Below are 26,732 nucleotides of genomic sequence, written 5' to 3' on the forward strand. Positions count from 1 at the left end.
TGAAATACAGCTTTTCCAGATGATTATTCCATAAAGATGACATTATTAATGCAGAAAAATGCCCCCCCCCAGTTCTCCCTCGATGATAGAACTAATGTAGATTTTGGACAAGTGGGAAGGACAGAAGAATCTAGGGTTTTTTTTTGTTTGTTTGTTTGTTTGTTTACTTTTATGGAATTGATTTTAAAGAATGGTTCTGCCCAATAAAGCAAGTAGAAATGGCTTGTATTTATTATGCCTTTCTTACTTTTTTGAGCAAATCAAGTGTGTTATCAAAGCCACCTATGCACATTGTGCATGGACATGTGTCAACCTTTAAAAGACATAGTTTTGAGAGCATTTATAAAGTGAGTTTGAGAGCATGAAGCAGAGAGAGTGGTAAGAGGTTAATGGCTTTGGAAAGGCTTTATAGATGCCACTTGGAGAGAAGTAGATCAACGTGGTGTTTAGTTTAAGCTGCCAGAAAATATCTTGGATTTTCGACATCTTTTTTCTTTCTTTTCAATCTTACAATCACCCTGAGTAATTTGTATTGATAGTAGACAGGAGGATTGATGTAATGAAATGAAGCTCTTGAGGAAGAAAGTGAAAATAGCACTTGAGTTTTCTACCTCGTGGCCAGATGCCTTTGGTACACATAGATGTGCCTGATCAGAGACCGCATGTATCCTTGACATGCTAGTACCAAATCCCTTACCAGAGTATATAGCATTCTTTATTGAGGCTGACTGATAAAATATATAAAATTGAAGACCAATCAGTTAAAGACCTTCCTCCTTCCAGTTAAAAAAGTTAAATGTTTGAAGCATAGTGGAAAAAGTTTGCCCTATAAATCTGTATAATGTTGGCTAAATCCTGAGCCTCAGGTTTCGCTATTTGTGACATGGGGTATAAGATCTACCGCTAGGACTGCGGGAGAAGTAAATGAAGTCATTCATTCAATGATAATTACTCATTGCTTATACTGAGGTACTATGTGAGTTGCTGGAAATTAAAGGGTGCACAATAATGTATCTGAAAACATGTATCACAGTGCATAGCCACACAAGGTACTTAGTAGATTTTTCTTAAAACATTTTTTTGATGGAGAATTTTAATATGTACAAAAAAAGAGAGACTAATTTGTTAAATTCCTCTATACCTGTCACTCAGCTAAAATAATTGTCATAATTATTAATTCATAGCCATCCTGTATGATCAGTGACTCCTCCCTCTCCTCCCATCCCCACACCAATGAATTATTTTGAAGTAAATTCTCAGTGCAGTAAAAATTTATCCATAAAATCTTAGCATATATTTCCAAAAGATAAAGGTATTTTTATCTTTTGGCACAATTACAATACCATTAACACATTGAAAAATTGAACAATTATAGTTTTACATTATCAAGTGTCTAGTTTAGCGTTCAGATACTCCTGATTTTCATATATATGTGTTTGAAAGCATTTGGCTAGCTTGAATCAGTATCCACACAAAGCCACACACTGAATCTATTTGATGTGTCATTTATTTGATCCATCATTTGTCCTGTATAATTTCCCACAGTCTGGTTTTTGCTGATTGCATCCCTATAGTGTCTTTGAACGTGTTCCTCTGAAATGTCCTATTTGATTTTAACTGTTAGACCTAGAGCTAGATCAAATTTATGTCTTATTTTATTTTTTGGCTGGGATAGTTTAGAATTGTGTATGTATTTGCATCAGGAGGCACATTCTGTCCTGTCTCTTTTTGTTACACTGGCTTGAGCAGTGAGTTCAGGTATTGTTCCTCTGAACTAACCATTGTGGAGTTCCCTATTCGGTTTTTAACTGGGTTTTAGCAGCCGTTTATGAGCACACGCAGATCTGTTATTTTATTATGAGTTGCACAATGGTGAGATTTTAATTCTATCATTCCTTCACTGTTTTCCAAATTGGTCACACCATTTTCCACTACAACTCATTATACTTGAAGATTCTGATTTCTCTGCATCGTCACAAACACTTACTGTGTTATAACATAAGACTTGTATTATTATTACTTTTTGATTATATCCATCCTAGTTGTGTGAAATGGTATCTCACTGTGATTCTGACTTGTGTTTCCTAGTGAACAATGATGTTGAACATCTTTTCATGTATTTTTTTTGCCATTTATATATCTTTGAAGAAATATCTATAAGATCCTTTGCCCATTGTCTTTTTACTGTTTTAAGAGTTTTAAAATTTTTTAAAATCTATTCTGGATTCTAGACTCCTATTAGATCTATCGAGTCAAGTCAAGTGTTAGTCACTCAGTTGTGTCTGACTCTTTGCGACCTCTTGGACCACCAGGCTCTTCTGTCCATGGAATTCTCCAGGCTAAGAATTCTGAAGTGGGTTGCCATTCCCTTCTCCAGGGGATCTTCCTGACCCAGGGATTGAACTCGTGTCTCCTGCATTGAAGGCAGATTCTTTACCATCTGAGTGAGCCCCGGTGAAGCCCAATAACTTGCAAATATTTTCTCCTAATTTGTGGGCAGTTTTGCTCAGTATTTCCAAATTCCCCTTCATAAGAGTTTCCCTCCATTTTGTGTTCCGGATTGCAGTATGCAAAAGTAACTGCTTCCCCACATACTTAGTAATAGAGTATGTAGCTCAATTTTTGTATTTTTTTCCAATTTTGGTATTAGATATGATTTGGTGTTGATTAGTCGCTAAGTCATGTTCGACTCTTTGTGACCCCATGGTCTGAAGCCCTCCAGGCTCCTCTGTCCATGGGATTTCCCAGGCAAGAATACTGGAGTGGGTTGCCATTGCATTCTTCAGGGGATCTTCCTGACCCAGGGATTGAACTCACGTCTCCTGCTTGGCAGGTAAATTCTTTACCACTGAACTACCTGGGAAGCCTGTTAGATATGATACTGCTCCGTAATTTTAATGTGCATTTATCTTGCTATGAGCAAGGTAGAACATTGTTTTCCTGTTTTAAGACCCATTGACATTTTTTTGGTAAACTGTCTTCATATCTGGCCCATTTTTCTATATTGTTTTTCTCTTTTTCTTCTCTGTCTAAAGCCTTTTATATGCTAGGTATATTAACCACTTGTCTGTGATATAAGTGGCAAATATTTTTTTAACATTGCATATGGCATGGTTTTCTATACCAAAATTTTACTTTTATATAATCAAAACTTTTTTTGTGTGTTTTTAGTCAAAATTAAAGAGATTTGTCTCACTTATAGAGGAATTGACCCAAATCTTTATTTAGTACGTGTATAATTCTCTAACTATGGTTCACACTATATGTATATTATATACATTCCTTTATAGGTACATTTATGTATGGCTTCATGTATAAAATATATATAACTATATATAAGGTGTACTATAAGTATATATTAAATATATATATGGATGTATAAATATACCTTTGACACATAGTATTTTCTGAATGGGGGTGAACAATGCTATTAAATGCTGGTGTGAATATAGCAGTCTTGCAAATGTTCATCATCTGCTTTCCTTACTTACCTCTTCGAGTGGGTGAACCAGCACACTGCCGAGCAGGGAGCCCTGGCTTGAGTTTTGCTCTAACCCTTAATAGCTGTGTGATGCCCATCTCTTCTAATCCTGCTTCCTCACCTGCAAAATCTCAAGGTAATTGTGAGGAGCAGATGATACAAGGACTGATTTTAATTGGCCAGGGACTAGCTTCATGTAAGGGAAACTTGCTATGGTTTATAAAGGTGAGGTCTTCTTCTTCCCTGCTCTCCATAGGCTGCTGTGGGCCAGACGCAGCCAAGGAAACCAACAATGTACTCTGGCAGCCATGATGTAGAGAATCTCATCTTGTCCTCTGAGCTGAAGCATTTGATCTGATATAGAGATGCTTTCTTTTTTCTCTCCTCTAAAATCCCATAATGAGAGATCCCTGGTTTTATGATAAGTGTTGCTATTGTGATTAGGCTTTGTGGAATGAGGGCTTCCCTGGTGGCTCAGGTGGTAAAGAATCTGCCTGCCAAGCAGGAGACCCAGGTTTGATCCCTGGGTTGGGAAGATTCCCCTGGAGGAGGGAATGGCAACCCACTCCAGTATTCTTGCCTAGAGAATTCCATGGACAGAGGAGTCTGGCAGGCTGTAGTCCATGGGGTCAAAAAGAGTTGGACATGACTGAGCGACTAACACTTTTTGTGGAATGCGTGGACGTCAGAACAGGCTCCTTTTTATTGGCATAGGATGAATACAAAGCAAGGAGGACAGAACAGGAAGACAGCTATTATGGTTGATAACAATGTTCTTTTGAAAAGTGATTTTGGAACAGTTGGGAAATGGATGGCACACTCTCTGATTATGAGACTGACTTCAGCAGGTTGTATCATGAAGGGAGACTGTGGCTTTCAACCATTGTGGGGTTCCGGGAAAGCCAAGGAGATAAAAAATAATCCACCAGAAGAAAATGTACATGAAACCTTTAATGCTAGCTTAGCTAAAACTCGTTCCTTGGAACATTTTACTCTTGTACTTGCCATGAACATAAGCTTGCTTTCAGAGATCTGAGGTTCCATAAATATTTGGACCACACCATGAGCTCTGATTTAGGCCTTTCAAAGAAGATCTCTAACTAAAAATAGAAAGCTGAGGCAGGAAAAAATCATGTCTTTCAGAGAGGTCAGCACATCTGTGAAGTGTTTTGCTATGCCAGGCTGTGGTCTCTGGTTTCACGGGAACATTGTCAGTGCTGGTGAGTCCAGAGCAAATGGAGCAAATAGCCTTGTATTCTCTCTCACAGTGAGCTTCCTCCTAGGGTGGATGGCAGAGGGCTGAGTTTTCAGACTGTGTTCTCTGGAGTGTCCTTTTCAGAGGTGGAATCTCTTGTCTCGCTGACAGCTTTGTCTCTTTGTAAACATAAGGACAAGAAATTCCTACCTGACCTTTATGTTTCCTCTAATGGTATCATCCGGTTGTGCAGAGTTGAAAACACATCTTCCTTTTGACTTTCTTCTTCCTTATCTTTTTCTTCCAATCAATGACCAAGTCCTCTTGATTCTACTTTATTTTTTGTCCAGTCACTAAGTCGTGTTCGACTCTTTGCAACCCCATGAACTTCAGCATACCAGCCTTCCCTGTCCTTCACTATCTCCCGGAGCTTGCTCAAACTCATATCCATTGTGTCAGTGATGCCATCCAGCCATGTCATCCTCTGTCACCCCCTTCTCCTCCTGCCTTCAGTCTTTCTCATCATCAAGGTCTTTTCCAATGAGTCAGCCCTTCACATCAGATTGCCAAAGTATTGGAGCTTCAGCTTCAGCATCAGTCCTTCCAATGAATATTCAGGTTTGATTTCCTTTAAGATTGACGGGTTTGATCTCCTTGCTGTCCAAGGGACTCTCAAATCTTCTCCAGCACTGCAGTTCAAAAGCATCAATTCTTTGGCAATCAGCTTTCTTTATGGTCCAGCTCTCGCATCCATACATGACTACTGGAAAAACCATAGCTTTGACTATATGGCCCTTTGTTGGCGAAGTGATATCTCTGCTTCTTAATACCCTGTCTAGGTTTATCATTGCTTTTCTTGAAAGAAGCAAGTGTCTTTTAATTTTGTGGCTATGGTCACCATCTGCAGTGATTTTTGTAGCCTAGGAAAATAAAATGTCACTGTTTCCACTTTTTACCTTTCTATTTGCCATGAAGTGATGGGACTGAATGTTATGATCTTAGTTTTTTGAATGTTGAGCTTTAAGTCAGTTTTGTTACTCTACTCTTTCACCTTCATCAAGAGGCTCTTTAGTTCCTCTTCACTTTCTGCCATTAAAGTGGTATCGTCTGCATGTCTGTGGTTATTGATATTTCTCTTGGCAGTCTTGATTCCAGTTTGTGAGTCATCCAGCCTATCATCTTGTATGATGCATTCTGTGTATAAGTTAAATAAGCAGAGTGACAATATACAGCATTGATATGCTCCTTTCCCAATTTTGAACTAGTCCATTGTTCCTTCTCCAGTTCTAACTGTTCCTTCTTGTCCTGCATACAGGTTTCACAGGAGGGCAGGTAAGGTGATCTGGTATTCCCATCTCTTTAAGAATTTTCCACAGTTTGTTGTGATCCACACAGTCAAAGGCTTTAGCATAGTAAATGAAGCAGAAGTAGATGTTTTTTTGGGATTCCCTTGCTTTTTCTATGATCCAGTGGATGTTGGCAATTTGATCTCTGATTCCTCTTGCCTTTTCTAATCCTGCTTGAACATCTGGAAGTTCTATGTTCACATACTGCTGAAGCCTAGCTTGGAGAATTTTGAGCATTACCTTGCTAGCATGTAAAATGAGTGCAGTCTATGGTAATTTGAACATTCTTTGGCATTGCCTTTCTTTGGGATTGGAATCAAAACTGACCTTTTTCCAGTTCTGTGGCCACTGCTGAGTTTTCCAAATTTGCTGGCATATTGAGTGGAGCCCTTTCACAGTTATAAACTTGTTAAATTTGTCACTTCCTCTTTGTACACACCACTGCTGTCTAAGTTTGCATCCTCTCACCTGTTCTGTTGTAACCTTACCTTCTTAGCCCCAGTCATTTCTGCCAACAGTCTTCTATCTTGCTGTCAGTGGGGTCTTTCTAAGTTATAGTCACAAATACAGCTATGTCTACTTAGTGATTAAGGTGATTTAGCAGTCTTATCTACAGGATCAAGTCCAGACTGTTTATTTTATTTTATTTTTTTAAATATATTTTTTTGATGTGGACCATTTTTAAAGTACGTGAATTTTGTTACAGTATTGCTTCTCTTTTATGTTTTGTTTTTTCTTGCCACAAAGCATGTGGGATCTTAGCTCCTCAACCAGGGATCCAGCCTGCACAACCTGCATCAGAAGGCAAAGTCTTAGTCACTGGACCACCAGGGAAGTCCCATGTCTAGACTCTTTAGATTGATTCACAATTTTCCTCACAGTCTGACTTATCCCCACCTTTTGATGCCCAACGTTGGGAATGTCCTTTGCTCTCATTGCTCAGCTCAGATTAAACCTTTAACATTTACTTGAATAGAACCTCTGCTATGAAGCTTCTCCAGACAGAGGTCATTGGTGTTTTCCCGGTTACCCCAAGGATACTTGACTCACTTCGGTCATAATACTACCTACATTGGGTTATTGGGTTATAATAAGGAAAAAAACCAGAAAGGGGTGGGAGAGATATGTGTGTAGTGGACATAGCATGGGCTTTGGAGTTTATCAACCTGTGTTTAAATCATGGCTTTACCATTCGCTTATCTTGTGATCTTGGACTTAACTTCTCTGAGTATTTATTTTCCTCTATGCCTACTGTAGTATTGAAAGGATGCAATCACATGATATATGCAGAAATTTATTAGTGCTTGGTTGGAACTCAGTACACGACAGTCTCCTACCTTTCTTTTATTTGTGTCATCAGCTCTGAGGAATCAGCATTGTATTGGATGATGGTCAAAACCTATTATTTTCTCTCTGAGAAACAGTTTTGGTACATCTTGGTTAGAGTCAAGACTAAAATAGCCTGTATATGCTGGGCCAGTATAGACTTGAGTATCAAAGATTGGGAGTGTGTAGGAGACTGTTTGTGAAGGGAGGAAGGAGATGGCAGAGGAGCATAGTTGTATCAGGAAACTGATACTGCAATTAACCTAAAAAGGTTTCCCTAAGTCACTTTCTTCCCTCGTGGATATACCTGAAACCCCATCCCAGGAAGTGTAACTGTATCTTTAAGATACTAATGGGACAAGGAGGTAATTATATCCTCTTGATTGCCCACATCCAAATATGGGGAATAGAGCTTTCCCTAAAATGAGTGAAACATGGGAGTGTAAGAGGAAACCTGCATCTTTTGTAAGAGCTGATCTGAGCCCCAGTGATGTGTGGCTTGTGTACGAGGTGCAGAGCAGAGAGCTGTTCCTAAGGGTGCTTGACCGAGCCCTAGGGACCAGGAGAGATGAGCTACAAGCCAGGCAGCAAATAGCCTGCCATGTCTGAACTGAGCATTTCCAAATGAAGAAGCCTTGTGCTTGAGGCTGGAGATGCTTGTATTGCATAAGTGATCTCAAATGCATTGCTTTTAGGGTATGGCATGATATTATGAATGCTTCAAAAATAGAGAAATAGGAATTGGAAATTCATAAAAATTATATGGCAGTCTTTTCCAAAAAATGGATATATAAACCCATTTTTAAAAAACCCAAAACCTATTTTATGTTGAATTTCTTCTAGTCAAAAGGGGATAGTGTATTCTTTTTTATTCTGTTTTCTGTTTTGCTTTCTTTTTTTTTTTTAATGGTATGTAGTCTTTCTTTTTTAATAAGATTACTTCTGTTTCATTTATTTATTTTTTCTGGTTGAGTCATGTGGGATCTCAGTTCCCCAACCAGGGATCTAATCCACACCCCCTGCATTGGAGGCGTGGCATCCCAACCCCTGGACCGCCAGGAAAGTCCCTCTGTTTTTGCTTTTAATGTAGCCCATCATCCTGGAAAGGGCAGATTAAAAATAAGCTTGGCACGGCTGCTCGGAACAGGGCTCATGCCGTCTTGTGTTCCTTCCAGGGCCAGCGTGAACTCCCTCGTCTCCCTTCCCAGCCAGCTCTCCACCGCCTGGATCCACCATGGTGTTTGGTGAGTTTTTCCATCGCCCTGGACCAGACGAGGAACTTGTCAACTTGAACGTGGGTGGCTTTAAGCAGACGGTCGACCAGAGCACCCTCCTGCGCTTCCCTCACACCAGACTCGGGAAGCTGCTCAGCTGCCACTCGGAAGAGGCCATCCTGGAACTGTGCGATGACTACAGCGTGGCCGATAAGGAGTACTACTTTGATCGCAACCCCTCGCTGTTCAGATACGTCTTGAACTTCTATTACACGGGGAAGCTGCACGTCATGGAGGAGCTGTGTGTGTTCTCATTCTGCCAGGAGATCGAGTACTGGGGCATCAACGAGCTCTTCCTGGATTCCTGCTGCAGTAATCGCTACCAGGAGCGCAAGGAGGAGAACCACGAGAAGGACTGGGACCAGAAGAGCAACGACGTGAGTACCGACTCTTCCTTCGAAGAGTCGTCTCTGTTTGAGAAGGAGCTGGAGAAGTTTGACAAGCTGCGATTCGGCCAGCTCCGGAAGAAGATTTGGATTCGGATGGAGAACCCAGCCTACTGCCTGTCGGCCAAGCTCATCGCCATCTCCTCCCTGAGCGTGGTGCTGGCCTCCATCGTGGCCATGTGCATCCACAGCATGTCGGAGTTCCAGAACGAGGATGGGGAGGTGGACGACCCCGTGCTGGAAGGTGTGGAGATCGCGTGCATCGCCTGGTTCACGGGTGAGCTGGCCATCCGGCTGGTTACCGCTCCCTGTCAAAAGAAATTCTGGAAGAACCCTCTGAACATAATTGACTTCGTGTCCATTGTTCCCTTTTATGCCACATTGGCTGTAGACACCAAGGAGGAAGAGAGTGAGGACATAGAGAACATGGGCAAAGTGGTCCAGATCCTCAGGCTCATGAGGATTTTCCGAATTCTCAAGCTTGCCCGGCACTCGGTGGGACTTCGGTCTCTCGGTGCCACACTGAGGCATAGCTACCATGAAGTTGGCCTGCTGCTTCTCTTCCTGTCGGTGGGCATCTCTATCTTTTCTGTGCTTATCTACTCCGTGGAGAAAGACGACCACACCTCCAGCCTCACCAGCATCCCCGTCTGCTGGTGGTGGGCCACCATAAGCATGACGACCGTGGGCTATGGAGACACCCACCCGGTCACCTTGGTGGGAAAGCTGATCGCCAGCACATGCATCATCTGTGGCATCTTGGTGGTGGCCCTTCCCATCACCATTATCTTCAACAAGTTCTCCAAGTACTACCAGAAGCAAAAGGACATCGATGTGGACCAGTGTAGTGAGGACCCACCAGAGAAGTGTCAGGAGCTCCCTTACTTTAACATTAGAGACATTTATGCCCAGCGGATGCACGCCTTCATCACCAGTCTCTCTTCGGTGGGAATTGTGGTGAGCGACCCTGACTCCACAGACGCTTCAAGCATTGAAGACAACGAGGATGTTTATAACACAGCATCCTTGGAGAATTGCCCCCCAACGTGAGCAGGGACCTTTGTGCCTGGACCTTGTGTCCCTTCCCGATGTTAGGTTAACACAGCTTTATCAACCTTAATGGGTTCGTTAAAATCATTTACTTCTCAGGGTGTACTCTTCAGCCATAGTTGGACATTTCATTGCTCTGAAATGATAGAAACGTCTTTATTTTTCTCAGTGAGGCGAATGAAATGCCTTGCTCTGAAATTTATTTTTTACAAGAGAGTTGTGATATGATTTTGATTTTGCAAAAAAATATTATGGTATATGGTATTGGGTGGGATTTCTTGCTGCGGCTTCTGTATCATTCTGTGTTTATCATTTACTCACATTGAGCTAACTAACAAGTAGAATCAAAGGCCCAGCTGGAGGCTACATGCATGTAAGATCCACAAAATGAGACAATGCATGTCAATCCATGTTCACGTTCTAGACGTGGACAATAGGAGCCTAATAAATTGCCTAATTCAGTACAGAGAATGTCTTGGTGGTATGTTTTTATGTAAAATAACTATATTTCAATACATTCACAATCCACGTGGGAGGGAAAATGCTCTTTTTAGCACATCAAGAGCCCTTTCTGTATATTTTTGAATTTTGGCTATACATCATCAGTGGGCTAGTTCTTCTATTCAGTAGAGTTGGTGGAGGTTGGCAGGTGGAAGGGTCATGTTCATGATTAAACCACACTTTGCAGTGTAACCTGATTATGCATGTACACGTTTAGGACATACTCAAATTGGTATATGTGCATGAAACATGTGCCCCTACAGATCTGTTTCCCGTATTTATTTTCTAATTTTTAACTGCTAGAATAAAACCTCATCACCTGAAAATTATGGAGCAGAGTAAACTTACACACTCACAGACAGAGATAACATTCAGTGACTGGAAGGAAAGAGAAATGCTGTACAAACTGACAGATGTGACTCACTGTGGCCAGAGGCGTGAGACTTAACTCACTGAACATGGCTATGCCAGCAGCTGTGAAATGAGCCAACATTTAAAAATAGCCTGAGAGGCAGTCATGTCCACCTCTTATGTTTCTACTCTTCCTAATGGGAGAAGACATATTAATACATACTCATTTCCATAGCAGTGACATCAGTTCTATCCAACGTGGAGTGAATGTAGCTAAAATCTTAATTTTGGAGATGTATGGCTTCCCTGGCGGCTCAGATGGTAAAGAATCTGCCTGCAATGAGGGAGACCTGGGTTCGATCCCTGGGTTGGGAAGATCCCCTGGAGGAGGGCATGGCAACCCACTCCAGTATTCTTGCCTGGAGAATCCCCATGGACAAAGGGGCCTGGTGGGCTACAGTCCATATGCGGTTGCAAAGTCAGACACAACTGAGTGAGTAAGCACCACCAGTGGCGACTCTAACTCATGCTGTCAGACTGGGTTCTTTCCATGAGATCTTCTAAATGGAGGAGCTGCATGGATTTATGATCCAGCTTTTCAGGTTTGCAGATGCGTTTTGTTGAAAGAAGGTTGTTCTCTCTAGGTTATCTGATGAAGGTAATTTTTTTGACTCACACTCCTGCTGTTTCCTTGACTTTTGAGATGGTTACAACTAACAGGGTTTATAATCACTTTTAAATCTGGAGGTTTATTACATGTATGTGTATCATCTCCTGGGACTTCCCTGGTGGCTTAATTGATAAAGAATCCACCTGCAATGCAGAAGACCCGGGTTTGATCCCTGGGTTGGGAAGATCCCCTGGAGAAAAGAAAGGCTACTCACTCCAGTGTTCTTGCCTGGAGAATTCCATGCACAGAGGAGCCTGGTGGGTCCATGGGGCCTGCCATTTGAAGAAATGTTTCTTTTTCCCCAGATGCCGTTTATGTTGGCATAATTATGTTGACTTTGAGGCATGGCAATAGGATTTGAAACCTAGTTTTATTTAAGACTTCCCAAATAGTAATGAAGTAATTGAAGACTGCTTAAATAGTAATAGTAATAGCAGGGAAAGTGAAAGTGAAGTTGTTCAGTCATGTCTGACTCTTTGCGACCCCATGGATTGCAGCCTAAGAGGCTCCTCTGTCCATGGGATTTTCCAGGCAAGAATACTTGAGTGGGTTGCCATTTCCTTCTCCAAGTAATGGCAGTAGTCATAGTAATAGCAATAGTAATGGTAATAAACAGCAATGGCAATAATAGTAATAAGCTACTATGTAAAGGCTTTACCTGTATAATCTCATTTCTTCCTTACAACATCCCTAGCAGCAAGGTTTGATTAATGTTGGGTCTGGGGGATGGGGGAGAGCAGGGAGGGGTTAGGGAATGAGTGTTTTAATAGGGACAGAATTTCAGTGTAGGAAAAGTTCAGGAGATGGATGATGGTGACAATTACACAACCATGTGAATGTGTTTAGTGCTACTGTACAGTTAAATGTGGTTAAAATAGTATATTTTCTGTTATGAGACTTTTACCACAAAAAATGAGGACACAGGTCGTAGGAAAATGGCTCTAGTTCTCATGGCAAGTAACAGGCTTGGGCTCAGAACCCTGGGAGCCAGATTCCAGAGCCTGTCCCTTGAACCCTGCACTGCACTGCCTCCTGCTGCGCTGGGTTCAGGAGTGGATTTAAGGATGCGTCAGGGCCATGTGCATCTGAAGAGGCAGAAAGCAACAAACTCTGTCAGATGTTGATTTTTCCAGTACGTGAGTAGAAAGGGAAAATACTGGCACATGTACCTTCCTCCTGCCGACTCACAAAGCTGACACAGTTGTTGACAGAGCAGGGTTTTCTAGAAGCTGGAGCAGCCTCTGAGGGTCCTTCCCTGATCCTGAGTGGCGGACGCAGTGGGAAACTTATGGTTCTACAAGAATCCAGAGCATCTCCCAATTAGTGGGTCCTTAGGAAGAGCTTTCTGGATCCTTTTACTCTTGAGTTCTTACAAGCTGTAAAGGACTTGTGTTTCTGCCTGTTGTTCAGTCGCTTGTTCATGTCTGACTCTGCGACTCCATGGACTGCAGCTTGCCAAGCCTCCCTGCCCCCTACCATCTCCCGGAGTTTGCCCAAGTTCATGTCCATTGAATCGGTGACACTATCCAGCCATCTCCACTGGTATCATGCGTTGATTCCTTGGGGTGGCTGGCCAGAGCACGTGATGGCTTGTGGAGTGAGCGGTGGGCTCTGCCAGCTGGAACTGTCTCTCCCAGAGCCTCACCTCAGTCCCTGCCGTGCGCTTCAGGTGACATTTGTGCCGCGTCGTTAAGGCTGTAGCCACAGAGCTGCAGACTTCTTGTGTTTATGCCTCTCCCCGCTTTCCCACGATGCACGCAGGTCACCTGTTGGTCATCCCCACGTGGTGAGAAGGGGGTTCCTTCTTGAGGGAGGAGCTGAGTCAGTGGCTGAATGCCCACTGCATAGGGATTCTGGAGGTGGAGTGGGTGCTGAGGGCAGAGGACGAAGCCAGGCAACCTGCCCTAAGCGGCATGGCTCGATCAGTCCCAGCCACTGGGGTTCATTCGTTCCAGTGGGACCAGACAACCTCGCAGAATTTGGTCTTCTAGTTCTTTCAGACTGCCTGTCCCTGAGTTGATCAATCCCAGCGACTGGGGTTCATTCGTTCTAGTGGGATCAGACCACCTTGTGAAATTTTGTCTTCTCGTTCTTTCAGACTCCTGTCCCTACCCTGTGGCCACTTCCTCCATTTCCTTGGATTTGTTGTATCATTCTCAACAGCATTTCCTATGTTGCTTTGGAATGTCCTTGGAGCACCCAAGGACATATCCCACCAAGCATGGTTTCCTCCCTGCCAGTCCTTCTCCTTTGGAAATAGTTTTATTAGTTTCTTGTGTCTCCACTCAGCATGACCTGAGTGCTTACTGGGGTGTGTGCTCAGGGCAGGCACTGAGAATACAAGAATAAGACACAGTCATTGGCCTCAGAGAGTCTTTAAAAGGCTGATGAGAAATGGATAAATCCATTGACTTTCTTCTGTGTGTGTGTGTGTGAGAGAGAGAGAGAGAGAGAGAGAGAGAGAAGGAAGGCTTCCTGGAGAAGGTGACATCCTCTGTTGGGGATCATTGGTCTCAGATCGTGGTGAGTTCAGTTCAGTCTTAGGGATAAAAACTTCACTGATTGAAGACAGGTCCCAGTCACAGACATGGCTAATCTCTGCCTTCAGGGCTTCTTTCCCCATCCCTGCTGACCACCCCTCTTTAGTTAAAGGATCTTCTGCCTTTAGTTGTAATGATCCTCCTTCTTTTACTGTGGGGGTTTAGCGATGCCCATATAGGTTGACTTTGTGTCTTTGCTTGCTTGTCCTCTTTTTAGTTTGTTTGCTGTTGCCAGCAATATTTGGTCACAGTTGCTTTTGTATGTGCCTGAGCTCATCCTCCTGTGTTGATCTGATATTTACCTAAGAGTTTTGGGGGCACTTGGTATTGTCCCTGTTTAGAGGATTAAGATGGGCCATTGCCTTGGGACTTCCATGCTCTGAGACCCCTGTTCTATTTTATAGAGATTGACTGATGTTATTGAAGAAGGTTTTCTAAAGTCCAGAAAGGGATGATTCATACTATTATTTTGACCTAGAGTAATAGCAGTTTCAATATGGTTCAATTTAAGGTTAAAGGTTTGCCTTGTGGTAGTAAAAAGGAATCTCTCAAGTTCTTAGGCAAACCCTGTGGCTTGTCCCATCTGTATGTTTAGTTTAAGGAGGAAGTAGGCATCAGGAGGGGCTTCCCAGGGAGTGTTAGTGATAAAGAACCTGCCTGCCAATGCAGGAGACAGGGGTTCGATCCCTGGGTCAGGAAGGTCCCCTGGAGGAGGGCATGAATACTCCAGTTTTCTTGTCTGGAGCATCCCGTGGACAGAGAAGCCTGGTGGGCTACAGTCCACGGGGTGCAAAGAGTCGGACATGACTGAGTGCAGGCCCCGGTCACCTGGGAAGCCCATCAGGTAGCTATAGTAGTAGTAGTGTAGTCGCTAAGTTGTGTCCAACTCTTGTGACCCCTCGGACTGTAGCCTGCCCATGGGATTCTCCAGGCAAGAATGCTGGAGTGGGTTGCCATTTCCTTCTCCAGGGGATCTTCCTGACCCAGGAATCGAACCTGGGTCTCCTGCATTATGAGCCTACTATTCAGCTTCTGCTATTATCGAAACATTTTCTCTTCCTCAACTCACTTCCTCTCTTCCCCAGGTTATTTTGAAGTAACAGCCAGTCATGTCATTGAATCCGTATATTTAAAAGAATATATTTAAAATCCATACATTTAAATCCATATGTTTAAAAGACTAAACTTTTTCTAAACACAATTGCAGTGCCATTAGAAAACTTAAAAATAATTTCTCAGTACTCTGAATGATACAGTCTTAGAAGGTATTGCAGAGCCATTACTTTCCAGTTACCTGGCATCTTTGAACACCTAGTTCAGGTAAGAATTTCTACAAATCATGGCTAAAAGAGTCACAGGAAAGCAAGGAGCCTCAAGAAGTAATTGAAGTGATTTCTGCTTAGATCTGCAAATTATCCAAGACACACAACTATTTCCTCCAGATTTAAAAATCTCCAGAGGCTCAGCGAACACACCTTACAGTTTACATTTAATGTTACAGCTTACAGCTCAATGTTGCCAGCATGGCGGCTCGGATGGTAAAGAATCTGCCAGTAATGGAGGAGACCTGAGCTTGATCCCTGGGTTAGGAAAATCCTCTGGAGAGGGGCATGGCTACCCGCTCTAGTATTGTTGCCTGGGAAATACCATGGACAGAGGAGCCTGGCAGGCTACTGTCCACGGGGTCGCAAAAGTGAGCAACTAACACTTTCAACACTTGCCAACAGCAGTTTCAAGTTCTTTCATCTTTGTTTCACTCTCCCTAAAGGAGGAACCAACTACAGTGACCCCTGAATAAGGAATGTCTGTGTCTGAGCTATTCAGATTCCATCCTGAGTTCTCGTCTCCTTAAAAATCTCTAAACTCATCTTGAGTTCTCTAAAGAATCCCGGTTTTGAAAACTTAACTCAGTTTTTTTCCAGGAAGGTAAGAGAAGAAGATAAAATATTTATTAGGTGTTACTCAATTTGAACAACAGTCAAATAAGGGAAGGTATTTTAGTAGAGAGCTTAAATGACTTTCTCAAGAGTGATCGTTTCCTGAGGCTGCTGTGACAAATCATCACCAACTGGGTGACTTAAAACAATAGAAATTGATTCTGTTCCAGTTCTGGAGGCCAGAAATTTGAACTGAGTCTAAAAGAGGCTAAAATTGAGGTGCTGGCAGAGCTGCTTCCTTCTGGAGGCTTGGGGAAGTGGGGATCAATTCTATGCATCTTCCAGCCTCTGATGGCCGCCTGCTTCCCTCAGATTGTGGGTGCACCACTCCAGTCTCTGCCAGTGTGATCACATCGCCACCTCTTCTGTGTCACACTTCTCTCTGCCTCCCTTTTATAAGGACGCTTGTGATTACAGAACTTCCCCTGTGGCTCAGCTGGTAAAGAATCTGCCTGCAATGCGGGAGACCTGGGTTCGATCCTTGGTTTGGGAAGATCCCCTGGAGAAGGGAAAGGCTACACACTCAGGTATTCTGGCCTGGAGAATTTTATATAGTCCATGGGGTCACAAATAGTCAGACACAGGTAAGCGACTTTCACTTTGTGATTGCAGTTAGATTCCACTCAGATAATTCAGGGTAATCCCCCCACGTCAAGATCTCCAGTTTAACCAAAGCTGGAAGTACCTTTCCCTGTAAGGTAACAGTTCCAGCTGCCAGGAATGAGGCCCTGGATATCTTCCAGGGCCCATTTCAGCCTACTATACCAAAGTTACACTGTTACTAAGAAGCTTTTGTTTTATTTATTTATTTATGGCTGCACTGGGTCTTTGATTCTTTGCTCAGACTTTCTCAAGTTGTGGCCAGCAGAGGCTACTCTTCCTTGTGGTGCATGGGCTTCTCATTATGGTGAGTTTTCTTGTTGTGGAGCAGACTCTGGGCACAAGGACTTCAGTAGTTGCAGCTGGTGGGCTGTGGAGCACAGACTCAGCTATTATGGTGCAGAGGCTTATTTGCTCCACGGCATGTGTAATCTTCCCGGATCGGGGATTGAACCGACATCCCCTGCCTTGGCAGGTGGACTTTGTTATCTACTGAGCCACAAGAGAAGTCCAAGAAGCCTTCATTTCAATCATATGCTACTATAAATAATCTTATTGGTTGGAAGAAAGGAACATTGGGTAAGAACATGAGTTTTGGCATCTGATAAGCTTGCGCTCTAATCCTAGCCTGGTCTGTAATCACAGACAAGCTGTTTAACCTCTCTTGAGTCTCATCTTTTCATCTATGAATGGGGTTTATACCAATCTTCTCAGAGAGATAGTATAAGGATTAAATTGGCTAGTCAATATAAACTATCTGCTGTAGTGCCTGGCATATAGGATATACTCTGTAAATGGTCTTCCATGTTATTTTAGTGCAAGACATCTTTTGATTTATCTCAAGTGGTACCCAGGCAGGACCTGGTATTTTCTGTCTGATGTAGTACATTAATGAAATCAAACACAATTTGAACTTACAGGTGTCAGTAGAAAATTTGTTTATATTTGAAGTAATATTGTGTGAAAAGACACTGGAGTTAAAATAAAATTAAGAAATATAAATCTAAAACAGAGGAATCACATTTAATGTTGGGTCAACTTTTAAGTGGATAGTAAGGGCTTTTGGAAAACAGAAAATGTCACTGAGATGTAATGAATTTGAAGATGGAAAAGGGCACTGGACCTGGAGTCAGAATACCTTTTGTTTACATCCACATCTGCTGATTTCTTTCTACATGGACTTGGAAAGCCACTTCACCTCTCTAAGCCTCAGTGTCTTTTTTTTTTTTTTGCCTCAGTGTCTTAATGTATGAAAAGGGAACAAGATCATAGTTGTAAGCATGTGAAATGCTTCACACATGTTCCACAAACACTGCATAGTAAGAAGCTATCATGAGACCTTTTTATAAGTAAGACAGAGAAGAAACTACACGTGTGTCTATCTATGATGGACTTTACTGCCTCATTAAAAAAAAAAAAAATCAATGAACATGGCTCCTGAAGTTTTGCGCAGCTTTATTTGAACACAGCTTTCTTTTCAAATGAATCCTGCAAGCTACCAATGTGAGTATACATTTTGTTGTGAAGTTCCATGGTGCTGTAAGGCCAGATGTATGAAGCGCGCAGAGAGCTCTTTTTCCAGTAGCAATTATCTGATGAAATTGAGCCTTGTCTGCAGCAGGCAAACCGGATCTATTCCCATTGGAGTAGGGAGCACGTGCTGTGGTATTTATAAACTGTAAAAGATGTTTGTCAGCATGCACAGCACATACTTCCATCCCCGAGTACTGGCAAGAAACAGCCTCATTGTTTCTGAAGAGCTACTGATGGATTCATAAATTCTGTCAGCAGAGTTATTGCTGCATGGGATTCTCTCCATGGATGGCAATGATTCTAGGACGTGCAGTTCTGATTGTGGGCTGAATTAAAGTACAAGGACCCAGATCAGACTCTTGGCCCATTTTTCCCTGGATCAATCCCAGCAGATTCGAGAAGCAAGGGAAGAGTCATAGTGTAGAGTTCTTGGTGACATAGAGAAGATGGATCATGGAAGGTCAGCTCACTTACAGTCTTCATCTTCATCCCTGCCATTGCCCACCAAGAAGGAAGCTTTCAGAACCATCTCAGATATGTTTCACTCCCATGCTGGGGGGTGGGATCTGCAAAGACCAGGACATTTGAATGCTTTTCAGGTTCTCAAAGGGGTTGGCTCTGTTAGGATAGAGGCAAGAGTGGTTCACAGTTTCTATACCTTTTGTCTCCTGGCCAACCCAGCTGCCTAGCTCATGAAAGTGAACTACAAGTTCACAGCCATTGACCCAGACCCTCTTGTTCACAGCAATAGACTCAGGCCCTCTTCACTGGTCCCTTTCAGCTTCCAGTGGATCTGGGTGTGATCTGGCTCCTGACTCTCAGGTTTGGCTTTTGTTTATCATCTTCCTATCAGTTCAGTTCAGTTCAGTCGCTCAGTCATGTCTGACTCTTTATCACCAACTCCCAGTGTGCTCAAACTCATGTCCATTGAGTCGGTGATGCCATCCAACCATCTCATCCTCTGTTGTCCCCTTCTCTTCTCGCCTTCAATCTTTCCCAGCATCAGGGTCTTTTCCAATTAGTCAGTTCTTCGCATCAGGTGGCCAAAGTATTGGAGTTTCAGCTTCAACATCAGTCCTTCCACTGAACATTCAAGACTGATGTCCTTTAGGATGGATAGGTTGGATCTCCTTGCAGTCCAAGAGACTCTCAAGAGTCTTCTCCAACACCACAATTCAAAAGCATCAATTCTTTGGTGCTCAGCTTTCTTTGGTGTTCAGCTTTCTTTTTAGTCCAACTCTCACATCCATACGTGACTACTGGAAAAACCATAGCCTTGACTAGATGGACCTTTGTTGGCAAAATAATGTGGATCTTGGCAAATGATTTCTCTGTTCCTCACATAATTTGCCCTCATACCCTCTGTATATTTGTCTCTTCATTTCAAACCATTTAAAATGTGAATCTACCCCCAGCTGGCCTCTCAGGAAAACCCCAAGCCCCAACCAGCTAGGGATCAGCCCAACCCCCTGAAAGTTCTGCAGGGAGAAATCACATTTCTGGCTGTTAGAATCCATGAACTCAGCTGACTGATGTAGGACCAATTAGACTTCACTCCAGGCTTCATAGCAAGAGTTATCAGCTAACAGTGGGAGCCCAGGGTCAAACCTAAGAAAATGCATGGTGGGTAGTAGGGTTTTGAAGGGACCACCCTTCCCCTTGCATATTCTTGGGATCTCCAGTATAACTAGCAGTTATAACCAGCAGTCCCAGCTGCTCTTTGTGGTTAAGGGACTTTGTGGAGTTGGGTAGTTACTTGTAGTAGCTTCTTAGGTTGTTGTAAGAGGACCCTAGAGCTCTTAGGGCTTTTCATGTAGCTCAGTGGTAAAGAAGCCACCTGCCAATGCAGGAGATGCAGAGACAGTTTTGATCCCTGGGTTGGGAAGTTCCCTGGAGAAGGGAATGACAATCCACTCCAGTATTCACAAAAGTGTTGGATGTGACTGAGTACTCACTCACTCATTAGAGTGCTTTGTCTGTGTGATTGCTTTCAAGGATCCAGATTACTTATTATGATTTTGCCTGATTTACAATTTCATTTGCTCAGTGTATGTTTATTAAGGGATCTATGTTAATATATATTTATTTAATACATATGTCTATATATTCTGATATACATGTGAAAAGGACACAGATCCTGCTTCCAGGAAGCTCATGGTATAATGGAATGGGCAACTGAGCTGAGGCGCCCGAGGGAAAGCAGGAGCAGAGTACAAGCCTTGGAGGGACTTCCCTGGTGGTCCTGTGGTTAAGACTCCGAGCTTCCACTGCTGGGAGCACAAGTTGGATCCCTGGTTGGGGAACTAAGATCCCACATGCCATGTGACACAGCCAAAAAAAAAAATTAAGAGAGCAGAAGCCTTGGAGTATGGACCTTATTGAGGGTCTGTCTTCATCACTTACTTCTCTGCTATGGTCAGGTTTTGAACCTTTCTGAAGACCTCTGTTTTCTCAGCTAGTCAAAAGGGGCTAATCCAGCCCATTTCACAAGGTTCAGATAATGCACATTAAAGATGCATGAAAAGAAAGTGAAAGTAAAAGTCGCTTAATCATGTCCAACTCTTTGCGACCCCAAGGACTATACAGTCCATGGAATTCTCCAGGCAAGAATATTAGAGTGGGTAGCCTTTCCCTTCTCCAGGGGATCTTCCCAATGCAGGGATCAAACCCACATCTTTCCCTTTGCAGGCGGATTCTTTACCAGCTGAGCCACAAGGGAAGCCCAAAGATGTGTAGTGGGGGCTCAGTAAACATTATTTTCCTCTTCTTTCCATTAGCCAGTATTGCACTCTTGGCTAAGTTTTCTAGATAAGAAGAACTGAAGCCCTGACATGTATTTAGTGACTCTGAATAATGTGGACAGTAAGCCAGGTGATTCAGACTTACCATCTTTTTGCTTTTTACCTCATCCTTTGCCTGATAAATTTGTGTTGGCTCCTCAGAATGATATTAAATGCCCTTAGTGCTCTGAGGTCAAGAGCAACCTCTTGACCCTCTTTCACCTCTTTCACCCCTGACTGATTGCTGATACTGACCTTTTTGTCTTCCCCTGATGATCATATGCGTTGAGTCAGGAGATCCCTGAACCACGGGAACCTCCTTGAGCAGCTACGGACTTGCTGAGGTTTGTGAGTTCAGTGTTGCCTTGTCAAACAATGAGGGATTCTAAAAACAACATGGGCCCAAAACAACTGCCTCATGAACAGTATTTGAGTGATGACAGTCATCACCATGGCCCATAAAAATTTTGGCAAAGGTTTCCATCCTTCAATGAGTACCAGACTTTTACAAGGGAGCCGCACGGTTTTGTCCTGGGACAAGCCTCCTTCATTTATGATGGTTAAATGCTTCAGTCCATCTCAGGAAATCATCTGCAATCAGCAGATCTAATAAAGCTGGAGTTTTAACAGTAATTTTGGTGCCTTTGGGATGTGCGGTTGCATTTGAAGCGGCAGCTGTACAGTAATAATATTACATGTGTCCTTGGCATCGGTTTGAATGCTTTATACAAACACACTCATTTAATCCTTACAACAACCCCATGAAGTAAGTTACTGCCTTTACCCTCATTTTACCGTTAAGAAAACTAAAGAACAGAGAGGTTATGAAACCTGGCCCTAGTCACCCAGCTGCTAATATGGAAGCTAGAATTTGAACCAAGGCAATTGGTTTGACCTCCGAATTCATGTTCTTAACAGTTAAAATGTATTGAAAATCAAGTGTTAGTCACTCAGTCATGCTCGATTCTTTTCCAACCTCATGCCCCCCCAGGTTATTCTTTTCATGGGATTCTCCAGGCAAGAATACTGGAGTGGGTAGCCATTCCTTTCTCCAGAGAATCTTCCCCACCCAGGGATCAAAGCTGAGTCTCTTGCATTGCAGGCAGATTCTTTATCATCTGAGCCACCAGGGAAGCCCCACAATATACTGACTCAATACTAATTGAAGTCACACAGTTAATGGTTATTCAGAAATATGATTGATGAGATTTTGACTATCTCAAAAGGCTGAGTTTTTAACCTTTAGTGAAAGTGTGACTTCCAAATCTGAATGTTGAAAATCAGTTGCTCCTTTTCTTATCATGGCTGTTTTTATGGAGACCCTGCTCTGTATGAGGGTTTTCTTAATTTGAGGGGGAGAAGACTGGAAGATCATTAGAAACGGTCCTGTAGAAGACTGTGTAGAATCTGAAATTTTACACTGCTTGCATGGTCATGAGTCTGTCTGCCATAGATTCACAGATGCTGGCAGAGGACACAGGATTCCGGGCCCAGAGAAAATGGGCAGTTCATTAATCAGAGCAATAACAGTCACCAGAGTGTCAGCATTGACACCTGTTTCCAAGCCCGTTTCCTTAGAGTGATGCAAAGTGGGCCTGAAGAAAACACTAGAGCTGAGGGATCTCAAATGTCTTATATTGGGAAGTAAGCATGTCCACCCTTTGCCCCAGAGGGTAGCATTAACTTTATTATACTGCACAGTTAGCAAACTTACCTTTGGTTCCAGGCACCGCCTGGAGACACTCTTTCCATTGTCTGAGGCTGTTTGTTCTACAAACATCCTTGAAAAAGTTGTTTAGAATGAAGGCAATTCTTGGGTCTCTTGTGTTCCTTCTCATCTTGTGAGCATGAATTGTCTCCTAACAGGTCCCTAGACTCCTAAGAAGACTCTAGAATTTCACTGTGTGGGTGTGAACAACAGAATTGAGGCAACATCTGGGTAATATAGAGGGATTGTATAGTTTGACCCCAAATATAAAGGGCCTCTTGGAGGGGAAAGTCGTTGTGAGCTGTGGAGAGTATAGAAGTATGAAAGAAGAGAGATACACTAAGCAGAAGAAATTGGAGAGTGAAAAAAGGGTGAACATTTTACACAGCGTCACAGCTGAGGCTAGGTGTTCAATCATACAGGGCTTTGCTCTTGGGGTCAGACCTGAGCTCCAATCATGACTCATTTGTTTGTTTACTATGTGTCCTATGCAACCTCTATGAACCTTCCGGCTGTTGCTTATTGACTTTTTCTTTCCTTTTCTAAAGGGTATGAGTACTTATTACCTGCAGATATAGAGGTCAGAATTTTGATCAATATCATAGTGAAAAATGACAAGACCTTTGCTTATCTACACCGGCCATGAAGAGTTAAGAAAAAAGTTTCTTTGTATTGAGGAAAATGGTGATGTGGCCACAGTTACTCAGATTGTTTGAATAATTGCTGATCCTTCCTCTCTTAACCAGTGAGACACAGACAAACGATCTCTCTTCTCCAGTGAGTTTTCTTTGACTACCCTAACTCAACCTAGCTTCTCTTTCTGATCATGTCACTGTTGCTCCCAGTCCCTCAGTTGTGCTCACTGTCAAAGGGTGAAGTTCTGACTCCACAGCTCAGCTCATGTAACTTCTGTGAACTGGCCCAGCTCTGCCATTTCTGCTCCATCTCCTCTTCTCTGCCCCTTAGACTTCACTAACCAGCTAGACTGAAAGTGATATTGTTTGTACTCACACATACACACGCACAACTGGTTTTTCAGCTTTTCATGATTTTGCTTACACTGCTGTGTCTCTCTCGAAAGCTTTCTTTCCTGCGCATTCCTGTTCATCCTTCATGAATCAGCTCAAGAATTCCTTCTCCTCTTCCTTTAAAAATAAAACAACTAAACTCAATGTTCCTAGTTAATTTCTCATCTTTTCCCTCTGATCTCTCCTTCCATCCATCCATCCATCCATCATCTATCTATATCTTGCTATATTTACTCCCATGGTAATATAAAATGTGTATATAAGTGTCTCTCCATTATACTGGCTTTTTAAAGGCAGATAACAGGCCTTCAGTGGATATTTGTCTAATGAGTGAATGAAAACATTTAAATGATTCTGTGAATGAATGACTGCTTTGGGGCCAACAAGTGTGCATCTGAGTCAAGACCCTCATGGCAAGTACACAGGGGTGTCACAGATTCATAGCCTCTCCTGCACATGTAGATGCAAAGAAGGGTGGAGGGTAGGGCTGGCTCTGGGCACAGCCTGTCTTCTCCAACTCTTTCTTACCTTCTCACCCCTTACACTGCCCATCCCTGTCACTTATCCCTTTCTCATGGCAGATTAGTCAAAGCTAGAAGCTAGGATTAGAAGTTTGGGGGGGGGCAGGGGGATAAGTTTCCACGTGCTCTCATCTCCCTTCCTTCTAAGAGCACTTTGGATTTTAGAGAGGCCTCATGAAGATGCAGGGCTTCCCAGGTGGCACTAGTGGTGAAGAATCTGCCTGCCAATCAATGCAGGAGACACAAGACATGGGTTTCATCTCCGGATAAGGAAGATTCCCTGGAGAAGGGAATGGCAACCCACTCCAGTATTCTTGCCTGGAGAATCCCCTGGACAGAGGAGCCTGGTGGGCTACAGTCCATGGGGCTGCGAAGAGCTGGACGTGACTGAGCATGTGCACATGCACACATGAAGATCCAAGCGCCTTTAGCCCTTCTACCCTGGAAGAATCCTGAACAGTGAATTCTAAGTGTGAGGGGAACACAGGCTCTTCAGAGCTCTGCTCCAGACCCTTCTGCTCTGTCCATAGGAATGAAAGCCAGACTTTGCTCTCTGTTATGCTCCTCCAAGCTTTCAGGGTCACAGTGAGGTCATAGTCCATCTCTGTAAGCCTGTAGACAACTTTGAGAAGACAAGCATTATCAGGGAAGGTGGTAGATAACTTCATTTTCTCAGGGCATCCCAGTGGCAACCTGGCATCTAACTTCCATGAAGCTGAAGCCAGAGAAGTTTTGGGATATGACCTCCACCTTTTTCTGAGGCATGAAGTGTGTGTGAGGGCTCTACAGACGTTCGTCGCTTGTGCCTTTGAATTCTCAAAGAGAGACACAATTCAGTGAATTGGTGGATCTGAGTTGGAGATGACCTTGAGATGGACCACAAAGCCACGGAAAGCTACGCTTGAGTTCGGTAGGGAGACTTTGACCTTGGGGACATTTCTGGAGAAATCAGGATGATAGGTTGAATTCAGTGGCACATTCTAGCCCTTCCCACTTATTCAGTGTTCTGTGGGGTGTTTGTGTACACCCATGCACACATTTTTATATATGTGTGCATTTTAGAAGAAAAAAAGCCAGGATTCAGTTGTCTGGTACACTTGGATTCAGATCTCTAACTAGCTGAGTGATCTGTATAGCTTCTTCCATCTTCAGTTTCCCCATCAGTAAAGTGGGGAAACCACCCAATTTAGCTATCATGAGGGTTACATGAAATAAAATATGAAGAGTCCTTGGGCACAGTCCTCAGTGAATATCAGGTGCTCAGTAGTATCTATTTTACTCTAGAAACAGTCTGCATTTATTTGTTTGGTTACTAATACTCTACCTTATTCCAGAAAAAAAACTGGGGTCACTTACAGAGAGTTAAAAGAGATTAGTTCCCCAAACATGGTCCAATCCCAGCTACCACTTCAATCAGGACTCTGGAATAGAGATGAGAGAAACAAGAAGATAAGGATAAATTACTTGAGGAAGAGGTGGCCGCGTAAAATGCATTGGTAAGGATGCAGAGCTATACACTTCAAAAGTAAATATTTTAAAATTATTTGTACCTTGACTCATTTTAGGAGGGTTTTTTTAATACGGACCATTTTAAAAGTCTTTGTTGAATTTGTTACCCTATTGTTTCTGTTTTCTGTTTTGGCTTTTTGTCTTCAAGGCTTGTGGGATCTTAGCTCTCCAACCAGGGATTGAACCCTCACCCTCTGCACTAAGAGAATGAACTCTTAAACCACTGGACCACCAGGGAAGTCCCTATTAAAAGGTTTTAATGTAGTTTACAAAGATATACTCATCTAACATGACAGCGTTAAAAGACCTGCATCATATCCATTCATGCCCTGACCACTGCCCCAAATGACTTGAACTTGTACATTCAGAACAAATGCCAGAAAATTAATATTAATTAAAAAAGAACAAAAATGAATTAGCAGAAGAAAAATTGAATTGAGCTGAGATGCAAAGTACGTGGTTTCTATGAGCAGTAAGTGGCCTCTGGTATCCATCCAGACCCTTTATGATAGTGCATAAACATTAACCAGGGCAAACTTGAGACCCTGAGAGATCATGGTTTTCTGCGATCATCTGGCTTCCCCCGCTTTGCTTCCAATCGTCTCTTCTCCTGCCTCTGCCCTGACTCTCGACTTTGATTCCTCTCTGTTTTGCTCCTGCTCTCCAGTTTATGCACCAAACCCTGTCGTCATCTGACTTCAGCAAATCCCCTGGGACTTTGGTTCAGGCGCCCTCTAGCACTCTGTTCCTGGCTGCCCTATCTTGGATTCATAGGATCCGAATCCCTGTATGGATGGAGTTGTCTGGAAGGATGGGATGTGCTGCTCAGTTAGCAGCCCCACATCCACTCTGATTGACCCCCCTTCTCTGGTTGTTTCATTTGCCTGACTGTCTGTTTCACCAACTTGTCTGCCTTTGCTCTGAAGCCTGGACTTGGGACCCTTCAGTTCTCTTGACTGTGTGTCGGGCATTGGACTACTTTGTGCTCTGGTGGTG

At 43.0% G+C, this 26,732-nt stretch overlaps 1 protein-coding gene across 4 annotated transcripts in view; it reads left to right on the forward strand.

The window, feature by feature from the left end:
- KCNS3 (potassium voltage-gated channel modifier subfamily S member 3) overlaps positions 1-10,522 on the forward strand; it is a 47,921-nt gene extending 37,399 nt beyond the window's left edge. For all 4 annotated transcript variants that reach the window (XM_043917741.1, XM_043917738.1, XM_043917739.1 and 1 more), the window contains one exon: positions 8,524-10,522. In XM_043917741.1, coding sequence (XP_043773676.1) covers positions 8,583-10,058 — 1,476 coding nt within the window. In that variant the 5' untranslated portion in view covers positions 8,524-8,582 and the 3' untranslated portion in view covers positions 10,059-10,522. The remainder of the gene's footprint in view (positions 1-8,523) is intronic.
- Positions 10,523-26,732: the final 16,210 nt, after the last annotated feature.

Source organism: Cervus elaphus, chromosome 11 (assembly GCF_910594005.1).
Source record: "Cervus elaphus chromosome 11, mCerEla1.1, whole genome shotgun sequence".
Taxonomy (NCBI): Eukaryota; Metazoa; Chordata; class Mammalia; order Artiodactyla; family Cervidae; genus Cervus; species Cervus elaphus.